This window comes from Bombus affinis, unplaced genomic scaffold (genome assembly GCF_024516045.1).
Source record: "Bombus affinis isolate iyBomAffi1 unplaced genomic scaffold, iyBomAffi1.2 ctg00000059.1, whole genome shotgun sequence".
In the NCBI taxonomy this organism is placed as follows: Eukaryota; Metazoa; Arthropoda; class Insecta; order Hymenoptera; family Apidae; genus Bombus; species Bombus affinis.
This window is the reverse complement of record NW_026108820.1, coordinates 2707885-2734240: the sequence shown is the minus strand read 5'-3', so window position 1 is coordinate 2734240 and position 26356 is coordinate 2707885. Positions and strand designations below refer to the sequence as shown.

Below are 26356 nucleotides of genomic sequence, written 5' to 3'. Positions count from 1 at the left end.
TATCGCTGGCCGATGCTCACGATCTGTTCAGTTTGGAAAACATGGAACAGCTCGCTGGACGATTAGTTTGAATTCTACGGAATCGCGTTTGAGGTGGAATATGCCGAGATCGTTGATGTTCGACTGCTCCCACGAATACTCTGGTGTCTGTACGTTTTATCAGTCGAACCTAACATTTCTCAGTGACGGATAAGTTTCTTTTTAAAAAATCTACACATTCTTTTCTCTGTTCGATAGAATAGAATTCCGATAAATAAGAATTTGGTATGAAACTAACAACGTTCCAGTCGTACAGAAAGAAAATAGAATTTAATTAAAAAGGTGGGAGGTGGTGTAAGAATCGGCGATAGAATTCATCAAGAGTACGTGACGTTGGAAAAGCTACAGTCACAGATGTTAGAAAATGGAAACGTGATATTGAGAATTATGTAAAGCACGTGGATTGCTCGAATGATGGGGTAACTGTGGGGAAACCTTAAATACACTGATGTAATGGGATGGTTTCGTTGTGATAAAGACGATAATAACGACGATTTTATACAAATGGAAACAGCCAGCTAAAACGATAATGGAGAGGCACTTTCCCATGCCGAAGCACCCATGCCATTCGAAAAAGGGGCTTCGATCGTATAAAATTCACCGCGCAAAAGCTCCCAGGTACAGAGAAAATGTAATTTTACGCAGTTATTAAATTTACGCAGTTATTTCTACCGAAAGAATCGTGTGACGTGGTGCTTAAAAAGATATGGAATGTATAAATATTCAAAAAATCAATTTTATAAAATTAAATCTATCGATCCATTAATAGGATTAAAAGAAAGGAATACATCCGAAATGTACACAAAATTGAAGGAAAGGAAGATTTGTATAAAAATTGTAATAATACGATGCAGCAATTTTACGATACCATTTAATTAAAGTGGGTGTATATTTTTTTGAGAGCATCCTCTGTACATCAGAAATATATTACGAAATAGAAATATGTTATTACTGGTTTTCCGATGAGAATCCGAAGTGTATCAAACATTTAATCGGCGTAGATATTTATCGACGCAACAGTTGCAATTTCACAGATACAAATATCTTGCGAGTTCTCTCATCGTCGTAATTTGTATCTCCTTTATATACATCGTCTGTCTGAATATTCTTTCTAATATTCTAATTAGACTGTAGATTTTGATGCAAATTCATATTTTTGAGGATATGATTGAAAAGAAAAAAAAAAAGAGAAGTAAAGAGTATTTTGTATATTTTATATTTTCTTTCGTATCACGTGCATTTTGTACAATTTTATTGAAATTGGATTACAAGAGCCAAGCAAATCGAACATCAAACGGACTACGCGTCGTGTGTTACTTTATAGGAAAATCACGACAATGTCTGTAACATTCGTAGTATTTTACGATCCTATCTACGATAGCAATTAAAAGTTCATCAAACAGATGATTACATCACGTACGAGCCATTTGAAAGTCAAATTGTTCCATTTTCCGAAAATTTATTCTTTCTAACTCTTTAAGAGTATTACTTATTAACATACTAAATAATACTTGACTGTTCGAATAGTTTGATGATTTTTGGAAAGTACGTGTCCCTGATAAATATAACTTCTATGCACACTTCCAAATCCGTTTGAAATTTCACCGATACGATCAAGTTAGGCGTGTCTCGCTACAGTGCTGCAATGATCATTTCGAAATGCTTCGTATATCATATACGCAAAAAGTTTCCAGCAACGTTGAAACAGCTTCGCGAGCCACGTGTAATTTATTTATAAAAGATTTTTGCAACTGTCGAGACATCTGGGTATCTGTTAATAATCGTTGAGATATCATTGCAATCAAGTAATTGCACTGTATCATACGCGATAACGAAGTTACTCGATTATTCGAATGGTATGTACTGGGATTAGTTTCGATGGATGTTTGAATGATGACGGAATATTTGGCCAGCATAAGGACTGATCCCTTCCATATCGATCGCGTTTATCGATATTTGATAAAGAGGTCGTTTGCAAATTACATTTACCGTCTACTGTTGCTCACGAAATTATTCCAACTCTGATACGTGCTTCTTTATAAATATATCGCGTGTGTACGTGTATGTTACATATTATATTACATATCGCATATTACATATTATATTGTATTTTAAGTAACAAGATATTTAGTGCGAGTGTATATTTCGCAGAGATTCCAAAAGTGATTAAACAGTCAATTATCCATCACATCGATGCATCTCAATGTTCAATGGGACAGTATTTCGCGTCTATAACATGTTGAAGATAGCTCTTTATGGTGTATCTCGTGGAGGAAATTAATTTCACGAAATTAATTAAACAGTCAATTATCTGTTGTACCGATACGTCTTGATATTCAATGGAATAATTTTTGATATTTATTGTACGCTCAAAATACCTATCTATACTATGTACTATTTTTCCCCCCAAATATTCGCCACAACTATTTTCTGCCTTTTACATTTGCACTTTCAGGATGATTTCAAATTCTACCAATGTGATCTGGATAGTCGTGTTTCGTTACAAAACGAACAAAATCCCGAAGTCTCGTGTAACGGGCTATAGGAGGCGTTGGTGCGTTCTTTAAAACAGAATAACTTTTCAAAAATTGAGTCAAACAATTTGTTTCTTTCCTTTTTTCTTTTTTTTTTTTTTTTTTTTTACGAGTTAGAAGAATTGGAAAGATTAACAATAGGTGACGTGTAAAGAAATGTTGAAAGAAGTACAATTAGTCGGAATAGCGAAGAAGAAAGTAAAGGTAGCTTTTTACAACTTTTCTAGCTGGACCTGTAACGAAGATTTAAATAACACATTTCGAAGATTTCCTCTAACTCGTCGAGCAAAATTCAAATGGTTCGGTCCACAGTTGCAGACGAGTTATTTCGTTCGAATGAACGTACGAAACGAAAGATATTTTTACGGCGAGTGTCGGACTATTTTAGCTTTCGAGGCATTGTAAGTTGAATTTTAGTTGCGGTGTCGACAAATCATTGATTCAGTGACAGTGAATTTTCTTTTTTCTGGGTGTGATGCGAATGCGCAGAAACTTTGACGTCAAACGTTCCCGCTGAACGAACAGGACCTTCCGGCTGCCATGGATATTGATTTTCCTTGGGCTTCAAGGTTTCTGGAGCAGCTGTACCCATCCAGCGCAGACTCCGGCTATTCTCAATATGGCTGCCTATTGTACCCAAATCCGCTCGTTTTGCGTCGCAACGCGCTCGCCGCCATACACCAGCATGCGATCAATGCGCCAATGACATCAGCCGAATTTATTTTCGAATGTGACGCGCTAGACGTTATCAACATGGCCGATACATGTACCCTGTCACGTACTTCCTGATCGTCGTGTCTATCTCCATGGTCGTAAGCATCAATGGTAAGCCTCGCATTTCACTCGCTTTGTCGGGCTGCTTAAACCTTCGCCTCTTTAATTCGACGCGTTTCTCACACGTTTCGCCACGAATCAAATTACATTTTTCTGAAATTAAAAATTCGCCGATACGCGTTGTCCATCTTCGGTATTTGCGAGAGAAGAAAACGATTCTTGCGCCTTATTCGTCACGCCGATTTTCACGTCGATACGATCGGAATACCAAAGTTGATCGACTCGACAATGTATTGACCAGTTAGCCGTTGCGACTAATGCGACTAAAATGCGTTAGAAAGGACAGAACAACTACTTTGTTCACGCTGTATTATAGTTTTTTCATAATAATTATTTATATCTCTTCATTTGTTCGTTTTACCTGGTCCTGGCTTCCAAATGGTCGAAACGTCTTCAAATTTACGAATATATTTTAGTTTTCGCTGAAATTGCAGTTTAAACAGCAAAAACTGCTTTTTACGCGTGACGAGTATACTCGTCAAGAGTAGGTAACTGGTTAAGACGGAAGATAATTTGCCAGGATAGACAATGGCGGTATTTCGTCTTTGAGAATTTTTAATTTGAGGAATTTTTCTTTCAACAAAGAGCGTTTCTGTAATGGAAAATGGAAGTTTCTGTTTCTTCCCATTTTTCTCTTTCTTTCTCGAGGTTCCTTTCAGTTACATGGCCCTATTTGTTTTACGAGCAAGTTGCGTTTTAGGAGCGTGTTTCGTTGAGGGAGTTTTCACTAGATGTCTGAAGGAACGATGTTTCGTCTATTTATAGCGAAGATCTTCCTCTACATATAAACTGCATATAGAGGAAAGTGCACCTGTTGAAGCCTTCACTCGTAGGTGTTAGCCATTTGTGTTACGAATCGTGTAAACAACGATCATCGTACACGGTGCATTTAATTGACTTTTCTTCCGTGATAAGCTTCGCGATGAATTCTCATTTCGAGGCTACCTTTTTCATTTACCGTCTTGCCTATGCTTCCTATGTATAAAATAAATAATTCATACTGAATACATCTATTTCTATTTTCTCTTTTTCTTTAGATAAGAAGAATATTACAATCAACTTTCACAGAGAATTTTTAACATTAGACCGTCCCAAAAGTGTCTTTTATCTTATAAGGAAATAATAGACGCACAACATTTTTTGTTTTAAATTATTTTATTGAATTACGTTTAATCCATCTTATTCTATTGGAACCAGATGTGAAATAAAACAGTATAATTTTTAACTTCATGAAATATACATAGAATATTTCGTGGATATCGAATCTGCAGTCTTGCGTAGATCCAATTGTCGTGTAGATGCAAACGTAGTCGTATACCGTCTGTTTAGTCTTCGGAGATGATCGAATCTGTTAAGAAGCTGAAACTCTAGAGGATTGGTACGATTGATCAAACTTGCGTGGAAGCGTTTTTCCGAACTTGGAAATATCTTTCATAACTGTAGGTATTTTTAAGTACCCGTGTATGATTTCGTTGATTACCTGCCAATGGATAAGGAATACGTTTGCTGCTCTCGGAATACGTTTAATTGAAATAAATCGAAATAAATTTTTCGTAATTTCCGGATACGTTTACGATATTTTGCTTGCCAAGTCTTACCGTCGGACGTATCGCAAGAACAGCAGGAAAATTTGGCGAAATATCGTTAGAGACGCTATTCGACGGAAAAGCTAAACATCCGAAGAATTCCGTTCTAAATAAGAAACCTAAACCGATGTTTCACCTTATTAGACGATTTCCTCGATGATATCCCTTTCCGCAATCTTCCTAGCAATCTTGTCAACGAACGCGACGAAATTTCATCTTACGCATATCGCCGATGTGTCTGTAAATGTCAAGACTAATATCTATTTATTTGTACAAAAATGTACAAAAATCTGACGTTAATGAAAGCACGACACATTTGTTTGAAAAATGAAAGAAAGGAAGAAGTAGAAGGAAGTAATTTCTAAGAAATAAAAGAGAGAAAGATGCGAAGCATTAAAAAGTAGACAACGATTTGCCCAACGTCTTACGTCCGATTCCTACGTCGATTTTAATAATCTTTAGAAATCTAGGATAAATCACGATTTCTATTAATTAATACGTATTTGTCGGTTGATTGTGTCCGATGATCAGGCCAACTGTTAACTACGGAACATCGAACTCACGCAGCGTCGGAACGAGCAAACGATTTATGGTGTCATCAGTGTGATACAATGGAAGATGGAGAGAGATGCGCCAATCTGACCGGAAACTTCACCACTTTCGGGCACAAGTGCACTGGTGATAAAAGGACCTGTATGGTAATGACAAATGATAACAGCGATTCAAACGCTTGTTGATTATACACAGGTCACGCACGTGTTTCAGCAGATGTTTGATATTTTGCTTTGATCGCGTGCTTTTAAAGCAAACAGAATATAGCAAACAGCTAGCTAAAAGCGATATTAGTTATCGTCAACAAGAGAGCGAGAGAAAGCTGTTCAAGATAGAGCCACAGTTTCATTTCGTTCATAACGCGATTTTAGTGTTTGGAAATGTTCAATATAGTCGATCAATTCAGTTTCATAATAATTACGTACTTTATTGAAATTGAATCCGCTTTATAGGAACATATGTACATGGTGTACACATTTGAGGGAATATGCAAATGCAATTTTTTATTTGTTCTTCTTATTTATTGGTAATCAACAATGATATTGGATATGATATAATTGTACAGTTTGCACATACACGGCAAAAATTTTACGAAATCCGTAATCGATATTAACCGACCGAATTAACCATGAACGAGCCGTATTCTCTGGAAATGATGCGAGATATTCTGGAAAATTGATATTCCCTTGACTAAAAATATGTTACGTTCACACTCACTCGTGTTCGTTACAAGTTCCAATGTGAAATGTCATACAGAGTGAAACAAGGAATTGTTGCAAATATTAATTTAATTTTAGTATCAAGAATCATTCTACGTACATGTAGAATTCTTTCTCATCTTTTCTTTTCAGTCTTCTTTTTTCTCTTTTCGCTCGATACTATCAAGTTCGTGGTTTAATGCCGCCCAAAATGAGCTCGTACTCGGACAAAATTAAAAGAAATACTATATTTTAGCGTACGAGTGTCTCTTGCGATCCGCTAGGACATGTCATATAACGAACATCGTGAAAGTTTAAAATCTGCAAATATTCCTTTCACGTTTGCTTCTTTCTCTTCAGGTAAAGCGATTTTCTTACACTACCAGCACCGAAGATTCAACGTCTAGTCCACAAACTTGGTCGGTGGAGAGAAAGTGTACTAACAAATGCGACTCCGGATGTATAGTGGTCGGTGAACGAACAAAACTCTCCGCTTGCACCACTTGCTGCGAGAAATCGTTTTGCAATATCGGTACCGGTGCTGCGAACGATCTGACGATAAGAGGGATCGATCTGTTTCTAGCTTTAGTATTACAAATTACATTAACAATTATCATGTATCCGTCCTGACATTGCAGACGAAGTAACACACGATCGTGAATCATTTTAGTCGCCGATGAGAATAATTGGTTCTATTAACGCGTTTACACGTACATTGTAACATACACTGTAATATTACACAACAACACGATACATAAGATTTATCGCATTACCAATGAAAATGCTGTTTTCATTTTATAAATGTGTACATGGAGTTTCATTCCTTATGTGTTTCATAATAATATTACGATGAATATTGATTAATAAGTCAATAAAATTACGACGATATCGATAATACGAAGCTCAGAAATAAGAAAATAATAATGATGTTCTCGTTCTAATGATGTCGATAAATCAAAGAACAATTGATAATGTAAAAAGGGGATGTTCTTAAGAATACGATGCTCATAATTATAATAATTACAAATACAATCAAATCTACGAGAATGAGATTTAAAACACTGTTAAGTTATTACTCGATCGTTCAACGAACCAATGTAATTTAAATTGTAAATTTTAGAAAAATTGTTATAGCAATACACTACCAATAAATTGTATAAAGTAACAAACTTTTCTAAAAAAAAAAAAACTCATTAAAACTCTCGATATAATAATAAATACTTTTTATCGATTTCCATTTTTCCATTATCCTCTACTTAATTCCCAAGGATGTCAATGAGAAACATATTAGGTTGTTCCAAAAGTCTCTGTCTGTTTTATAAGAAAATAATAGATGCACAACATTTTTTCTTTTATATTATTTTATTGAATTTTGTATGATCCGTTTTCTACTAATAGAACAAAATGAATCATAATGTAAAACAAAAAATGATGTGCATCTGTCACTTCCTTATAAAACGAAAGAAACTTTTGAGAAAACCCAATAGAATGGGAATTTTCTCGTGGACACATAACATTAGAAAATTGTACACAACATTGTCGCCAAGGCCGCCACATCTCTATCTCCATCATCGGTCCATCGGATTTGAAGTATGCCGGTCGTGACAAGAGCAACGTTCAAGATGAAATCCTCGGCCCTTGTTAAATCGTCTCGGTCGGGGTCGAACAATGCGTTCGCCAGCATCCTCGTTTCTCGGTGATTGCACATAAAGCTGCCATTATTAGAACTTCAGTGGGCGGTAAGCGCTGGTGCTTTTTCCAGTCTCGCGTTCGCGCTTACTCTTACGCACAATTCGCCGCTGCACTCGCGTGCGTTTCCAGCCGCGTTCATCCCTCCATGTGGCTGCCAGTCGTAGCACGAAGCTCGTTCGTCGCGTTTACTCCACTTTTTTCATCGAAAAATTTTATCCGGAATATCACGTTCGACTCGACGACCGATTAATTATCGTATTTTACTTTTACCGATGGTGCATCATTTTCATGGAAAACGTTTAAATTTCCACGTGGTGCCACGTGGTGGAAAAAATGGCCACCGGTTGCTGTACGACGCTCCTTCGTCGCGTTTATTCCACCTCTTCGGCGAAACGTTCCATCCGGAACGTCGCGATCGACGCGAGATCGAAATTAATTATATTCTACTTTCTCCGATGGTGGATCGTTCTTGCGCGAAAGAAAATTAAATTCCTACGGCACGTGGTGAATAAATTGGCCACCAGTTGCTGCACGACGCTCCTTCGTCGCGTCTACTCCACTTTTTCGTCGAAACCTTCTGTCCGGGGGTATCGCGATCGACCCGAGATCCGATCGATCGTCTTATCCTTCCGTCCTTTTCGCGAAAGTCGTTCGAATTTCTGTGACGCGCGCGTGGAAAATACTGGCGCGAATCTTCGAGTTGGTGAGAATCTTTGGCTCGAATTTGATGATTCGCTCGCGTGGGAATCGCACGGCGAGGCGTGCGATTGTCGCGATCGCTCTTATCGCTCGCTCCACTTACGTTCCGCTTCGTTCTACCGACTACTAGTTTGCTGCATTCCCGGTTACTTTACTGGTGGTGAATCGTTAATCGACGCGAGTTACCGCCCACGAGTTGGTTACGATACGCAAGTACAGTGGAAAAAGGAGTTTAGCGAAACAGTTTCGTAAAGCTAAACGATTGGACGAATCGAAAGGAATTGGAAGTCGTTCTAAGAATTCTGTTCGAAGACAGCTTTGAGAAGGCGAACGGCGATTGAAAAAAGAAGAAATTGAAAGACGTCGAAGGAAATCGACGAACGTTCGAATTCAACGAGGCAGTTTCGTACGCCTAGAGACGATGATCGAAGGAAATTGAGAAAGATTCGTCTGTATTTTAAGATTCTGTATCAATTTGGTATAAATAGGTCGAGCAAATATTCACGGTTAATCTTTTCGATAAAGCACTACCTACAAAACCACTGCATTCTATGATTTCATTTCATCTCTGGTGTACCGTAGAATCGTTCCTTTCTCCATTATACGATCGATTAAACAACACCCTGTGTATTAAAACCAACGATTCACCTTCGTATTACTTCCGCGCGAGCTACGTGATAAAGCGCGAGACATTGAAAATGTTAGAACGCGAGAGTATCGTCGCATCCGCGTCTATATGACACGGCGTTTCGAAAGCGTTACGAACCGGCGAAATGAAATGAGAATATCGGGTCTGCGAATTAGCTGCTTTCATCGCGATAACTACGTCTGCGAGTGAACGAGCATGCCTGGCGAGTTTTGGGTAGCCAGAAAATCCTATTGAAATTTCGATCAAAGCGCGCGAGACATGACGCGATCGAAACTTCCCAGTTTTCTCCTCGCCACGTGGCTGCTCGGCACGATCGCTACTAAGTCGCGAATGAGCGACTTTCTGCAAAGCTTGCAGGAGTACGAGATCGTTTACCCTCGAGTGATCCCGAATGAGAGCGCGCGGAACAGAAGATCGACCCACGAAGACCGAGAAACTTGGCGCGAGTATCTCCACTAAGAGCCGGTGTTCCTCGAGATCAGCAACTGGACCTTAAGGACCATGGCCAACGATCGATTGATACTGTCGTCGAATTTCACCGTGAATTGGGTGCGTCAGGGTAAAACCAAGTCCGAGCGACGTAACGCCAAGGCGAACTGCGATCTTCGACAAGGCAGCTTGGAAGGAGACGCGAGTTCCTTCGTCGTCGTGACGATATGCGAAGAAGAAGTGTACGCCTTGATGTTGATCGGGCAGAGATCGTTCTTCGTTCAGCCGCTGACGAATGGCCAGCATGTGATGTTTCAGCCGAAAAACGAAAAGTGGTGGTCGATCAGGAATAATTCGAGCTTCGTGTCTGTGAATCCGGAAAATCCTGCAGGTGAGAAGGATCGTTATCGCGATGGCTTTTCATCTTTCGTTAGACGGTTGGATGTAGGTGATTGGTTGATCGATTTACCGACTTCCTTGCCAATTATGTTATAAGCTTCTTACTTTGCGATCCGCCGTTAATTGCTTCTTCTATTCTAAAATTGACTCTGATCGTGATACTGTAAGAACTGATAGCGTCGATATTATAATACCATACATAGAGTATGAGAGTAATCGTAGTACAAACGAATATATATATATATATATATATATATATATTCGGTTTAATAAATTTAATTTAATAAATTTAAACCGTCAAACAGGGAGGGCTTAATCTGCAGGCAAAAAGAAGAAAAAGAAATAATCATTTACAAAGCGAACGACCATTAGCTAATTCCAATTTAAAAATATAGCTAAAGTCAAAGTCATTTTGAACAAATGTTTCCTGTACGCGTTACCGTTTGGCATGGACGAACGTCTCGGACGTTGATGTCCGTACATTTATATATATATATATATATATATATGCAGTTCTGATAATCATTTTCAACTCGCACAGGGAAGAAACATCATTGAGGCTACCGCGAATTAAATTCGCGTATCAAGTAACAGGATAGATACGATTCATACGAAGCTTTGCGTCGTTATTCGAGGTAGGAAAAGCTTTAGCAGTGATATCGAGAAAAACGAAACTACGAAATCATCGCTGTCGTCGAGACAGAAATTGCTGCGAATATCGCGGAAAGCAGAGCGACGGTAAAGAGTATTACAGGAAAAAGTTGTTCGGAATATTAGCCTTGGCAAACATATTTCAAAGCCGTTGAATATGGCGAGATTGTCCGCTTTGTAAATATTTACCGAAAAACATGTCGTACGAAGCTGGGCAATAAACGCGTTTTTTCACAGTTACAAACAAGTATCGTACGTATGAAACAAGTAACGACGAATTTTCCATTCCACGGCACGCGACAATTGACCGTATTATCAGCGTTTCGTCAGAGTTTCAAGAACTGCGTTTTCTTTTCTGTATTTATGGTTTCGCAACTGTAAAACGGAAGGTTTATTCTGGAGATGCGAGTTCGCGTGAACAACTAGCGCAACGAGTAAAAACACGCGGTTTTTGCAACTCGATCGAATTGTTAGCAACTGTGTGTACGAGATCGTATTACTCCCATCGTTGATCGATGTCAGGCTTCTATCCGAGCACACGGACAACGTTCTCCAACGACCAATCAAACATACCAGATAATAATTTTTCATTGTATCATTATTGTAGCTATTAACGACACGGGCTTGTTGTCGCATGATAAAAAGCATGCAACTGCGCTGACACGATAATACAGCGAACTTTTGCACGCTGCGATGGAAAACGCGTCGTTACCTGTTTCGTACGAACGATACTCGTTTGTAATTCTGTAAAGAAACGTCCGTTGACGAACATTATATAAAGTTCTTCCTTCTTCTTCTTCTTCTTGTCTGTAAATCAACTCCTTACAATTTGACGGTTTAAACACACGGTTTTCGCACACCCCGTATATACAGGATGCAACGGAACAACGTCTGAAAGCGAGAACAACGCGAATCCTTGTGGAAAAATGAAGAAAAAGTATAGGATAAAACGTTCTCATTTTCGACTTGGAGAATCGAGTCTGAAAATTTATCAAGTATACTCGAACTGTATCTGAATATCGGTTCGAATAATAAATTTATTTAATTATATAATTAATTTATTACAAAGGAAATACAATCTGGATGTGAATGTTAAATGGAAACAAATTTTGCTAAGTTGAAAATCGATCGTATCGTAATTACCACGACTCGTTGTTTACAGATTAAAAATCTGTTTTACGAATACGAGGAGCTATATATCTACTATTATTAATCAATTTTTATGAAAAATTTCGTACGATGCGCGGATAAATTCTAATTTGATAAATTGTTGGAAACGTGGAAAATTGAATGCAATAAAATTACGTGGCACGGTTTACACGGTTGCAACTTTATGACCCACTTAGGTCAAGTAGCAATGAAATTTATTGCATATATCGGAAATTCAAGGCACGTAATTGGCAGTTTATAAACAAATTATTTGTTCTCTTAATTAAATTGCCCGCGTCGAAAGCTGTGAAACGTTTTTGTATCGAAATCGAAGAATCCAACATCGCGATCCTATGAATCGAAGAATGCGACGTAAATGTTCGAAGTATGGTTGAGAAACGATAGAAAATTCCAAGTGTTACGCTGTATTTCTCGTTCGATTTGAATCGAAATTTTAATGAGGAACAGCGCCGATTGATATTTAAAAGTGAAACGGTTAAGAGCAACGATACAGGTTTTGTTAAAAGCAATTGGTCTATTTACCTCGCTGTTTAAACGGGTTTGTTTGACGTTACTTTGATCAATTTCCATTGACACTTTTATAGATAGCATTCTTTTTTACGGATGGAAAGCCGTCTGATGGAAATTTGTCTGAAATGTCCGTCGTAAAATTGCATTTTTGCGGGCAACAGAAAACAATGGAATTTTGTACAAAAGCGCAATACTTTAATTAGCGCAAAATTCCATTTTCCCCGCTGGGAAATTGAATTTTCTATTAAAGCGTGATACGTTTAATCAGCGGTGGCGTAAATTCAACAAACTAACAACTGGAATATTGACTTGTCACAATTTTGTGACACCGTATATGTCGTTGATACGTTCCAGTCTGGTCGTATTTACAATTTCAGAAATTTTGCAACTATTTTTTCATTTTATCCGTAACGAGAATAGCGAAGATAAGACAGGCAAACGTGGTAAAACGTTGATAATTCGGTTACAGGGAAATCGAATAAATTCGAAGTTGAAGAAAGTAAGAGAAAGTCGAAACGAAGCAAACGCGATTCCTTAAGCCACGATGTTCAGGGATTTTATAATCTTTCCGGTGACGTCTTCGACGTGGAATACCCAGAAGCTGAGAAATTGATTCTGTACGATGAAAAAGACGATGTCTCCACAGAATACAACGATACAATAGTGGAAGAATTATCGATCGACGTAAATCCTGTTGAGAAATGCTCAGTTGGTATGACCGCTAGTTACTAAAAGGTTACTAGGGTTGTGTTGGTACGACTCCTAACGACGCTCTTTTGTCATAGGAGTCGACCACGCCTTAATTGCTAAGACGCATTGGGAGAGTTTAAACGTTTGCTGTGTGATTTGGTGTTTTGTATAAGAGAGAAAATAAAAGGTGTGATAACCAATCCGAGTGGATCCGAGATTGATTATCAACCCCAACCTATATAAAATAACAAATCCCGAGGAAATTGGATACTTCTCTGGTCCTAAATGGCAAAGGAACAGATTATCAAGTAAGTCAAATATTTTTCCAAATGCCATTCTTGTACAATCGTTGCTTTTTTACTTACCACGTACAATATAGCGGTTAATAAATTAACGAATCATCGAATATTACTGAAAGAAAGAAATTGTACTGATATTCCAATCTATCGTGTACAAAAGTAATAATAACAGCATGTAATATAAGAATAGCTTATCTTCAGCCTTAAAAGGAACTCGGTTTACAATTATTCTCCCTATTGCGTTCCACTCTCGCTTGATCTTCTACACGTTCATCTATATTTCGCTGTTTTTAATTTATTTTATTATTCCCTGTCTATTACACATATGTATATTGTCCATTGCACGAATCTTTATCTATCTTGCCTAATTTAATGTAAAAAAATAGAAAAATAGACAAATTTGCTGGAGGAATACGTTTACCAAAATTTGTCAAGAATTTTAAAGAAATTTGCAGGATGAAATTCACGGTGATACCGAATTGATATTTTTGAAATTATACTTTTGAAATAATTATTTATATCATAATAATTATTCCACGAATACTTGCTCGTAGATATTAATTTATGCTTTTAATAATCATGCGTTTAAGCTATCAAGTCGAGTCGAGTAGACTTTCTAATTTCGTGGAAGATAAGTCGATTTCTAAGATAAGTCATTTCTAGAGAAAAGACCAACTGCTAAGGATTCGCCGCCACGATGGCTAGAGCTTGGAATAGCTGCTGATTACTCCGTGGTAGATTTTCATGGAATTCGAGTACAGCAATATATCTTGGCTCTTTTAAACATCGTAAGTAATACCAAACGAAATTCTGTTATTATACTTAGATATAGAATACCTTTTCCTACATATGTACGCGAGCAACCGGGAAACATAGGGCAGAGTTATGCGTATCTCTGTATTTTCAAGGTACGCTACTTGCTTTCAAACATCTCGATCGTATACTCGGATGGAAGCTCTGTATTTTCTGTTTACACTGTTCAAAGCTTACACGTATCTTTTAAAGAGTTCTGCAAATAATTTATCCGTAATGGAATTTTGTAATCGATTAATTTCAGCCATTCGGTAATTGGTTTTCCAATGCTGTTGAGATTAATAACGTACATTTCCTAAGATAAATATAACGAATAAAATTAATTTTTTAGGAAAATTATATAAGATACGATGTATTTACGAGAGTTTTGAATAATAATTTATTTGTAAGGCTGTAATACTGTTTTAACGCCTGTTACATTTTCGTACGTATTTTAATCCTAGGTCAGTGCAATTTACATGGACCCATCGCTCGAATCCAACATGATTCTAGTGATCGTACGAATGATTTTATACGCGGAAAAACGAGACGTTATGGTAAGCGATTTCCATTAAATTAAATCATTTAACTAAAGTAGTAACTATCTGAGATACGCATATGCGAGTGTCAATTATTTTATTTTCTACTTATCTGTACAGTGTATGGTATATAAATTATATAGGTCAAAATATCTGCGCATGACGTTTTAGGTCGATAAAATGCAACGAGTTCCATTTTGTTAAATTGGACAACCGTGAACGATCCCTTGGAAACAAATTTCCAAACAAACAATTTTCACGGATCATTGACAAACCTCGCATTTATCGTGTATCCGAAATATCTGTATAATCGACTATTAAACCTTTTTCATCTCTTAAGAATCTTAATTTAATGTTATAGACCTATGATAATATCATTGATATACGACACTTGCGATTCCTTTTACTTTTCTTTTTCTGCTATTCTTCTCTGCTGTTGAATCAACATTTCAACATTTTTCAGGAAGATTAAAATACTAATAGCGTTACAAGTTACATTTGATTACAATCAACAACATGATTACTTGCACATATATTTATTATCATTGACGAATATTTATATATAGTATATAATGCATGATGTAATAATAAATATAATATATTCGTAATATTTGCTAGCTTTTATTAAGAAAATATTAAACGTTGTCGTAGGTCCGCCGTGGCGATGCCAGACGATCTCTCGAGAACGTGAACAAATGGAACAGAAAGATGCTGTCCTCGAAGGACGTAAATCACGATGTTGCTGTATGGTTGACGCGATTAGATATAGGAGGTCCTTCCGGTTACGCACCTGTGTCAGGAGTATGCTATCCCGCGAGATCGTGCGCGTTAAATCGAGACGAAGGCTTGACCAGCGCCTTTATCATCGCTCACGAAGTAGCACACATGTGAGTGTCCCACATGTTGGGATATCGTTGGCAAACTGAAATATTTATAACTGGCCTGGGTATTTACGCAGAGACCGTGTGCTATTTATTTATGCAAATACGTACTTTTACGAGAATAATTTGAAAAATGAAATCTCCATAGGAGAACTTATTATCTTTACCGAATATCACAACGAGTACTGTACTTTGAATCTGCCATAGATTTTTGCGTATTATGTGCGTTCTTGCATTCCTCCTTTCACCTACGATGGCTCTTAAACAAGAAACGATATCGTAACGAGAAATACAACTTAGCTGAGCGTCCACTTTGGTTCCACTAGTGTTGTCCCATACGACTTTGTGTTTGACCTCGCTATTAGGGGACTTTTTACCCAACGTTTCCTTCACCGCCTTCACTACCTTCGATTTATCGAACTTGAGACTTAAACTGGCCGTTACTAAATCTTCCGGCTTCTTCGACATCGGTTGGTGTCTCTTCGTGAACCAATTCGACGGTGCCATAAAGGTCGAAATAGCGGCTTTCGAGGATCCGCTAAGCTTACTTTTAGCTCCGTGCAATGTCGACACGTCGAAGCTGTTGGAACGGAAGCTCTTCGATCGACTTCCTTTCTGTTCGGTCGTTTTTCCGGGCCAGTTTGATTTGCTATCGTCCCGGGAACTCGGCGCTTCCTCGCCGCATCGGTTGATTTTCGTCGCGGAAGACTCTAACGAGCTTAGGATCGATATCAGATCCGTATTAGAGCAGACAATGCCCGCAGCACCGGAAACGGATGCACTCGCGGCTCTTGGCAGTTCCGAGACGCGCTTTCGGAGAGAAGACGTCGGCGAAACCGACGGAGTAGGCATTTCAGAGAATCGTTGTTTCGGCTGTTGAGTGTAACGTTGAGCGGAACTGTTACCCTCCAGCGGCTGTATTTCGTACACTTGCTCCGTCGACGTCCTGTACATCCTTAAGCGCACCTGGCAAACGGATTGCTTTTATTCGAAAGACAGTTTCTTTTTTATCATAATTCGTGCGTTATGATACATGTTTCGATGATTGAGCCGTTAAGCGTGACAAAGCGATGGAATTGTTTTGCACAGAAATTCTGGTTCTAAAATTATGTTAGGGATTCTAGGGCGTAATAACATCTTGGAACGCAAAGTTATCGATGTGTCGATGAAAGTTAAGCGAGCTTTATCGAAGCACACGTTCGAGTCTTTGGGCGATTGCTAGGAATACGCGTAATGTTCTTTTCTGTGAGCTGAAAAGTTGAACGACTATAAAAGGCGTTTGTAGAGGATTTCAAAGCGGAAGAAGAAGCGATACAAATGTTTAGAATCAGAAATTATCTGTTTATATAGAGATCTGTTTGATGCAAGATCTAAAATCAATCAAATCGGATTGTATGGATTGTGTATTTGTCTGTGTTAATCCTTTGACGTCGATACCAACGATGTATATAGCGAATGGCGGTTATCAGCCAAGATTATGAGCACGTACGCAAATAGACTAGAATATTTTGCAAGAATGAAATGTCTTGGTATGGTACGCTTTAATCTATCTATCCAAGTCAAAATAAGTATAAAAATCGCGTGGCAATCAACATATTTAAAAAAAAAAAAAGAAAAAAAAGAGGAGAAACAGATGCTTCTGATTGTTTTTTAGTGCATTTTCATAAAATCTTCTAAATGTTTAATTCTCATAGAATAAAAGGGAGAGTATACGTTTGAATCTCAGCAGATTTTATTAATTCTTTGAAACCATAAATACAATATGAGTATTACATCAACTTTAGTTCATACATGTAACAACATATTATTCTGCATGTAGCAGTTACATTTAATGAAACATTTACTTATCCAATAAATCCATATTCTCTACTAAACGTTCGTTTATTAATAAAACTGCCATAATCGTCCACGCATTGTTCGCTTCCTTAATTATTTTTCAAAGTATAACGATAATCAATGATGCAACAGAAATATCACGTAACATCCCAACAATCTTACATGAGATTTTAGCTGTTTTTACTATACAAATTAAGTCATTATTAAAATAAGTCATTATAATAATATATATATATATATATATATATATATATATATATATGTCGGAGATGAAAGAACACCGGAACGTTCCCTTTGGAACTTTGGGAAGACCCCTAGTATTGAAATTTAGATTTCACCATAGCCGTATTAAGAAACTGTCGTCATTCGATCCGACTGTATTTATTTGAGATTTATGATAGTGAGGCGACAATCAGTCGCCGAACGTAGCCGCGGTCAAAGGGATGAACGTTTTGTCTAACAAAGGCATGAAGTAATTCTATAGCTCTTCTTAAAAGAAATACTTGGGACAGGGCACGACGGTAAACGTTTCAATGGTTTCTGCCCCGTGGCTCGCCACACGCAGACTTTGTCCTTCGGGTAAGATGATTGCCAGATGCCAACGCATCTTCACAGTATATGTTTAGCTGGGCGAGGACCGGCTACGAATATTAAGTTTCAATTATACAAAGTCTTTCAAATAGACAAATAGCCTGTGCCCCAACTATGGGAAGATAAGAGAAATCTATCCTTCCACGAACGACGCTTCCCGCTAGCAACTTTTCCCAAGGACAGCTAATATCTTTCTCTAACCACCAACATGGAAATTGACCAATTAACAGCAACGTCAATTTCCCACACCCTTCGAACGGAGACTTTTCTCCGCTGTCCAAGAATCCGATGATCTCGTGCCCTTTTTTTTTTTTTTTTTTTTTTTGCGTGGGGAGGGGAAAATGCTATTACGCGTGCCCAGTGACCCGCATCACTGGGTTATGTGGGAGTCGGTCGGTTGTCGTTGCCATACCCACTAAAAACCCCTCCTCCTTCTTCCTCCGCTTAGAGGGCAGACAACCCCGGTAAAACCTGTCGGCAGTCATCAGGGTTGTCCTTTCGTGCCCCGTTGTATCTACTTCTTCGGGCAGTTACTGCTCATGTCGTCCTCTCAGCCAGTTCAGAATACTGGACTGGTCTCCTTCTGCGGTTTTTCGTTGTTTCGTGTTCTTGCCCTCATTGCTCCACGTAGTTGTTGTTTCGCTCGTTCTCCCCCTTGCCTCTTCCCAGGCCCTCGCTGTCACCCTCCTGTGACACATGACGGTCTTGCAGAATTGCCTGAATTTATTCCAGCTCTCGTTCTTGGCGGTCAACGTGGCGATCAGATTGCCCACGTCTATCTTCCCGCCCAGAGCGTTCTCCAGCTCGATCCTTCTGTCCGTCCACTTCGGGCACGCGAAGAGGGCGTGCTCTGCATCGTCGTTCGGGTCTACACAGTCGAGACAGTTGCCGTCGCTGTCCTTGCCAATCCTTTTTCTATAGACACCGAAGCTCCCATGCCCGGTTAGCAGCTGCATGGTGTGGTGATCGATGTCCATCTTCTTTTTGGTAAATAGCAGCGCACTCGGTATTAATTTCTTTGTGATATTTTCCTTTTTGTGGTTGTTCCACTCCTTCTGCCAGTCATCTTGGGCCTTCTTGCGAATCGCCTCCAGTTCCTCCTTCAGCTTGCAGCCGTCATCCGTGCCAATCCTGGACCCATGGATCTTGTTCCTCTCGTAGGTCTCTCCGAGCATCTTTATCTTTATGTAAATCGGGAGATTCCCGGTCAACACGCAAAGTGCCGCGTGGGAGACGGTACGGTATGCCGGCGTTGTTATGCACAGGGCCGTTCGTTGTGCTCGTTTCAGCTTTTACCTGTTCTTATCGGCATTCGCTGCTCTAGCCCACACCGGCGCTCCGTAAGTTACGATGGACTCCCACACGTTGTAGTAGAGCCTACGAGCCAAGCTGGGCGGCCCGTTGATGTTGGGTAGAATTCCCCTAAGGGCTCCTATTAACTTGTCGACTCTATTACACACCATCTCGATATGCGTACCGAACCTCCGACTGGAGTCGATGACGACTCCGAGATCTCGTTCCCTTAGGCACACCCATCATAGATTTCTTCGACAGCGTCACCGCGACGGAGAGCCACTCACTCTAGTGCGATCTCATCGGCAATCGACCTGTCTTTCGTATACGTAATAATTGCCCCTTGCTCTAACATACAGTGTAACTTAGACGCTAACGAAGGGTAAAGTTCGTCATCCCGTTGACCGCGGATTCGTTATTGAGCCTAGGATCATCGTCATTTGCTTCTCGAGTATCTAATTATCGCGATTACTTGTCCAATTCCATCATAGTCATATTTGCACTAGTAAATATCTCCTCTATTGCATAACGATCACGTCTAGCGCCAATAGGGATTCGTTTCACGCCCTTATCCCTAACTCTAATCTTAACGCCAACCCGACATATATATATATATATATATATACATACATATATATATTTTATACATACATACATATATCAATTTTTATACACACAATTATACATATTCATTTTCATTTAATATTTTCATTTAATAATTTAATAAACCTTCGTCCCGCAAAGGCAAATAAATTCACGCATAACATTTCTCTTCAGCGGCATTGTTCTAGGATTGTATTTGTTGAAAGAAGGATAGCATTAAGCGCTGGAATAAAGAATGACGAATCGTTATTCTTTAACCATCGTACTTAGACTCATATTTATTGAGCTACTTGTATTTTAATCGAAGTCTAATATCCTCCATCTGTAGGCGTAAATATTACTGCCGTTGTTAATGTCATTTTAAGTTTTACTACTGGAAAGGACATTTAAGTTTGAAGGCAGGCAAGTCTACTGTTCTTAAAGCTGACATTTAGACATCTAAGATTTTTTGTGTCTTTATTGACAAAAATATATTTGACTTTGCATATCTAAAATAAAGGATTTGCGTTATCTAAAATAAATAGATCATCTTTCTTTAGAAAATTCAATGTGGTGAAATTAGAATATGAGATAAAAGAAATACTATGCATACTTATTGTTCTTCTTAAAAATTAAAGGAATACTCATAATCCTAAAATATCCTTTCTATGTTGTACTAGATATATATACAATTAAAATGTGTAATAATGTGAATGATAAACTAGTTCGAATAATTATTTTGCTTAAACGTAAGTTAATTGAAATCAGATGAATGTTATACACGCATTATACCGTGCATTATGAACTATTGATTGATTGATGCTCATATTTAATTATTAACGAGAAAATTAGAAAAATAAGATTGAATTTAATCTGTCCTTCTTATATTTATTAAGATGAGTTCTGGGACTTGAAACACTCGAGATTAGAAATTTTGATTAATGTTTCACATTATGACTGGACGCTTGTTGTAATATCTTTTGTACGAGATACACTATACATACACAAGATCAAAATGGAATTTCGAAACGGTCGTATCGTTCAACAAAAATCTCTTTTATCTTTGATCCTCTTCATAAAAATGCAATTCTCCTTTACAGAACATCATATAACATTTATTGTACGATATATTGTTCAATTATATTTCGAAATTTTCAGCTTCGAATCTTTGTTTAATTATACTGTAGAATTAAATATCATGCGTTATTTAAATATAAAGATAGACTAAACTTTTGTCCACATTTATTAAAGCTGTATCAACTGAGATGTTTAAATTTGCGAAATTTCATGGACTTTTATATTTAATTTTTCATCATGAATCCCGCTTTGCGATACAATACATATTAGATTTATAATATCTTAAATTTACAGTACCAATGCTGATTTCATCTGAAACTATTTGTTTGCAAATGATATCTTTCTTCGTTGGAATTACCCTTCACTTATAAATTAATAATTATTAACATTGAACAGTATTGTTAAACTTCAATAAAAATAGGATCGATAACTAAATGTTAGTTAAAGAAACTTCCTATTATTATTGAATTTTGTTTAGAAAACAATAATAAAAATGGGTGTCTTTTTGTGAAAATAATTTACAGCATATCACTCGACTTATTCATATAAGAGACATTAGTTTGTTTAAATACCCTGTTGCACCCTTTTATTCATTTTCAACCCAATTTTTTCACAACATTAAAAAATATTTTAAGCCTGAAGAAAAACATGAAAAACTTCTTATTAGCATGATTTCATGCTAAACATCCTCTTAAGATATTATAAATCTTTCTTGTTTACTAAAACCAGAGCCTAACTGAAATATACGAGTATCGCAACAGGATTAATCGTAATACATGATTAAATACAAGCAATATGTAAGCTATATTTTTACTTTTTACTTCAGAAATAAATATTTCACCAGCATCGTCTTTAGCTTAAGGAAAATAAACTTGTGAAATTTAATTTAAAGCTTCGTAAAACATGGAAATGTTGCAGGATAACAAATCAGAAAAGATATATTAAATAAATCACAGTTCAGGTATCTATAACATGTGATTCTCTTAACAAATCTGTTTCATTCATCAAGCAACTGCAAAATTTCCGTAAAATCAGAAGCGGTTTCACAAATTATAGGCATTCGTAAACATGATAGATAAGAGTTAGTATCGCGGCGTTTTAGAGTATCTATGAGCGTAATATGGAAAGTAAAAAGATGTATAATAAAAATAGTTCACTTTCCAAGCTATCACTAACATTGTAACGAATTATTATACATATAACGGCTCACGAAAGTACTCGGACGCTTACAGAAACTTTCCATGAATATTTTGTTGAAGCTTTTCATGAATTTCAAGATGCATTAGGCTGTCTCAAAAGTTTCTTTCGTTTTGTTCTATTACTACAAAATAGATCATACATAAATCGATAGAATAATATAAAACAAAAAGTGTCGTGCATCTATTATTTCCTTATGAAACGAAAGAAGCTTTTGAAACAAATGTAAATAGGAATTATAAGATGCTTATTGATTACCATCGGTATTTGGACAGTTAATTATGTATTGTATAAATAAGTCACAATATTTTTAGTAGGAGCATTTTTACCCCTAATCAATCATATGTTTAAAAATACTCTTTACATTGTACATTAGTTTTTTGCTATGTGTACGTCTGCAATAAGCATCTTCTAGCTTCCATATATATATTTCCAAATTAGTCTCAATTTTTACCGGTGTAATCATGATAGACACGTCTCGTTACATTGAAGTGAAGTGAAGAAAAACACTAACACACATAATATATATTCGCAAAAATCTTCTATCTAATATTTTCGTCAACTACTGTATACACATTTATTAGATATTTGTGTGAGATTAAAATCGACAGATACGATAAAAGAATATTGTAGAGGTATAGCAATAAGAAAATACAAGGAAAGTATAGCTCGTTAATTTGAATTACACCAGATTGTCAGTCATCTATTAGGTCGTGTTAATCTCTGAATAAATTCTTAAATAAATAAGTGTTAATAAAGATAAAGATAAAGAAGTGTTAATTAAACTAGAGACACTTAACATTTATTAGCATTTGTTCTTCCCCATTACTTCTTGAATAGGTCCTTTAGGGAAGAACAGAGAGACGGTTCGCTGGATTCCGTCTGATTCCGATTTTGATTCTTGGTATTTGAAAACCAATTTGTCACTTTGCCTGACATTGGTTTGTTCGGAGATACCGAGGGCTTTCCGCTCGACCCGGAAGCCCCCGTATCGTTTCCCTTTTCCGCCGTTAACATCTTCTCAATTGCGCTACCAAATACCTACGGACAAAATTGTTCTTATAAATTTATGAATATTATGTATTTACGTATTTGAATGAAAATTTTTATGAAACGAGATTTCGCGTTAAAATACGTAATAGTAAATACGATAATTTACACGTTCTTTTTACCAAGATGAAAATGTACATGTAAATTTACTTGATGTATATGTAAATAGAAATATTTATATGTAATATTTATATGCTTGTATTTAAAATATTTTCATGCTTAAAGAATAAAGGTCATAATGTTATAAATATTTAAATCCTTGCACCTCTCCTTTATCGCGTAAGAAAGAGAAACTAAAGGTTTCACTCCAGAGAATGAGCTTCGTTCTAAAACAAATCAAATAACATATATTTAAGTATTTAACTGTTATTTAATATTCCTAATATTCAAAATAATATTTAACATTTCTATATTATTAATATAGATGAGAAGTCGATAAGATAGTTTACAATCATTAAGTACAGTATCGCAGATCCACCATCAGAGGTCAGTAATATTAAAATAAAATTCATGTTGGATTAAAAGTGTGGTTAAGTTGGGGCTAACCCCAAATTTGCAAATTTTGACCTAAGTCAAAAAGTGGCCATTTTTGCACCTCCTCGCGAACGAAAAATTCTTGTGCGACGTTTAAGAGAATTTATCAAAAAAAAAACAAAGAATTATTAGCATTTATACGAAATGTGACATGGAAGTTGAAAAAGATGAGTGTAGAGATGAAAAAATTAAGCAGAGGTAAAACTTACGCGCTACACTTGATCTTCATTTTCTTTAAATTTTGATCCAGCTGATAAATCAGTAATTAAACCAAAGGAACTAAGTTTGAAATCAAGCGAATCTGAAATACTATCAGACTGTTGCTACTGGAGAACAATAGCCATCTTGTACTTCGTACTTGCTCGATTCCAAACTCTAATCGATATACCAACAGAATTTACCAGCAAAATAATTATTCAGAGATTCTGTCGGTAAAACAATTGAAGTTTAAAATCGAACGAATCCGAATTACTGCGAGATCGTTGGTGACTATTGTTCTCGTAGCAACAAACTGATGGTACTTCAGATTCGTTTGATTTCAAACTACAATTGATTTATCAATAGAGTTGTCGAAGAATTATTTTGTCGATATCGGTGTAGAACAATAGTCAACAACGATCTCGCTGTACTTCATATTTCCTCTATTACAAACGTCGATTCATTTACCAGCAGAGCATCTGAAGAATTATTTCACATGGATCATGTAGAAAAAAAACGAACACGAAAATGGAACTGTAATAACATTTTTTATTCCTTGCTGAGAGCCGTTCTTAAACATTTTTCCCTTCGCAAGAAGATCGGAAAATAACCACTTTTGACGCTCTGTTTTCATCCCATATGAATTTTATCTTTAATATTACCGATTGATAATAATGTCACTGCGATATTGTCCGCAATGATTGCAAATTATCTTCTCCACGTTTCACCTATATCGATAATACAGAATATCAAACAACAATTATTTAATTTCACGTTGTTGTTGACTTTACTAATTTTTACGATAAAGTGCATTCTCTGGAAGAGATTTTACGATTTACGATTTTCTTTTTCATTCCCCCTTTCACCTACGATGGCTCTTAAACAAGAAACGATATCGTAACGAGAAATACAACTTACCTGAGCGTCCACTTTGGTTCCACTAGTGTTGTCCCATACGACTTTGTGTTTGACCTCGCTATTAGGGGACTTTTTACCCAACGTTTCCTTCACCGCCTTCACTACCTTCGATTTATCGAACTTGAGACTTAAACTGGCCGTTACTAAATCTTCCGGCTTCTTCGACATCGGTTGGTGTCTCTTCGTGAACCAATTCGACGGTGCCATAAAGGTCGAAATAGCGGCTTTCGAGGATCCGCTAAGCTTACTTTTAGCTCCGTGCAATGTCGACACGTCGAAGCTGTTGGAACGGAAGCTCTTCGATCGACTTCCTTTCTGTTCGGTCGTTTTTCCGGGCCAGTTTGAAGAAATTCCCTTCAGATCTCCGGTTACCGTTATCCACTTCATATATAGAGTTTGAAATCTTTCTCAAAATTTTGAAAGGTCCTTTCCTAATTTCTTCCAGCTTATTTCTATTCATTCTGTTTCCGTTGTGGGTGAAGACCGTATCACCAATTTTAAACTCGTGTTCTCGTCTTTTTTTGTCATATTTTTGTTTGTTGATTTCGAAATTTCTTGCTGAGATTTTAAATGCTTCTTCTCCGTCTCTTTTTAAGTTTATCTTCTTCTCTGTTATTCCCTTAGGGATGATTTCGATCATTTTCCCATACAGTAAGTGATTTGGGGCAAATCCCGTTACACTGTGTCTGGTGTGATTGTATTCTTCTACGCTTTTTTCTGCGATCTTTGTCCAGTTTCTTTTTTTTTTTCGAATTGATCTTGCATCTGATTCTGTTTACTAATGTTTGATTTACCCTCTCGTTTAGTCCATTGGAGGATGGACAGTCTGTCGAGGTGAAAATTAATTTAATGTTTTTCTCTCTCGCGTACTCTTGAATTTCCTTGGATGTCATCGCTGGGTATCGGTCTGCAAGGATAATTTTTATGGAGTCAGTTTCTCCTGTCGAGTTTATAAGTTTTATGATATCTTCCGCGCGTTGTGTTTTCGATGTGGACATAAAAACAGCCCTTGAAAAGTGATTTATGAGTATATGCATATACTTCTTTGGTGAGTTGTTGTTGGAAAAACCTCGGACCGTATCGAATGACATTATTTCAAACGGTTTCCTCGCTGGTCCTAGTCTCCACATAAGCCCGATCGGTCTTCTCGTTCTGCTTTTATTCCTAATGCAGGTTTCGCATTGTTTGCAGAATTTGTCGACAATTCGGTCCATATTTTTGAAATAATAAAAGGGTCGGATTTTTTTCAATATGTGATTCCTTCCAACATGGCCAAAGAAATCATGCACCGTCTTTATGATATGCTCGCCTAAACTAAACTCTTGTGAGACGAATATACGTTGGCGTCCTTTAATATTTTTAAAAAAAATCTCTGATTTTTTTATAAGGTCTTTCGTATTTTTAATATCTTCTCTGTTTTCTTTCTGATCTCGGATT

At 37.1% G+C, this 26356-nt stretch overlaps 1 protein-coding gene and 1 long non-coding RNA gene across 4 annotated transcripts; one reads left to right on the top strand and one right to left on the bottom strand.

Moving 5' to 3' along the window:
* Positions 1-13264: 13264 nt before the first annotated feature.
* On the top strand, positions 13265-15104 carry LOC126926849 (uncharacterized). Its single transcript, XR_007714943.1, has 4 exons — positions 13265-13440; positions 14095-14219; positions 14688-14780; positions 14934-15104. It is a non-coding gene; the product is annotated as an uncharacterized LOC126926849 (long non-coding RNA).
* Positions 15105-19957: 4853 nt separating this feature from the next.
* LOC126926797 (uncharacterized) lies at positions 19958-25477 on the bottom strand. 3 transcript variants are annotated; one of them, XM_050743158.1, is made up of 3 exons: positions 24920-25477; positions 23020-23260; positions 19958-20189 (listed from the first exon to the last, which is right to left on the bottom strand). In XM_050743158.1, exons 1-2 carry the CDS (start codon positions 25304-25306, stop codon positions 23045-23047), a joined length of 603 nt encoding a protein of 200 aa, XP_050599115.1. In that variant the 5' UTR covers positions 25307-25477; the 3' UTR covers positions 19958-20189; positions 23020-23044. The 3 variants fall into 3 exon arrangements, with proteins under 3 accessions (XP_050599115.1, XP_050599114.1, XP_050599116.1); XM_050743157.1 differs by lacking the exon at positions 19958-20189 and having other exon boundaries at positions 22964-23260; XM_050743159.1 differs by lacking the exons at positions 19958-20189; positions 23020-23260 and adding an exon at positions 24531-24729.
* Positions 25478-26356: the final 879 nt, after the last annotated feature.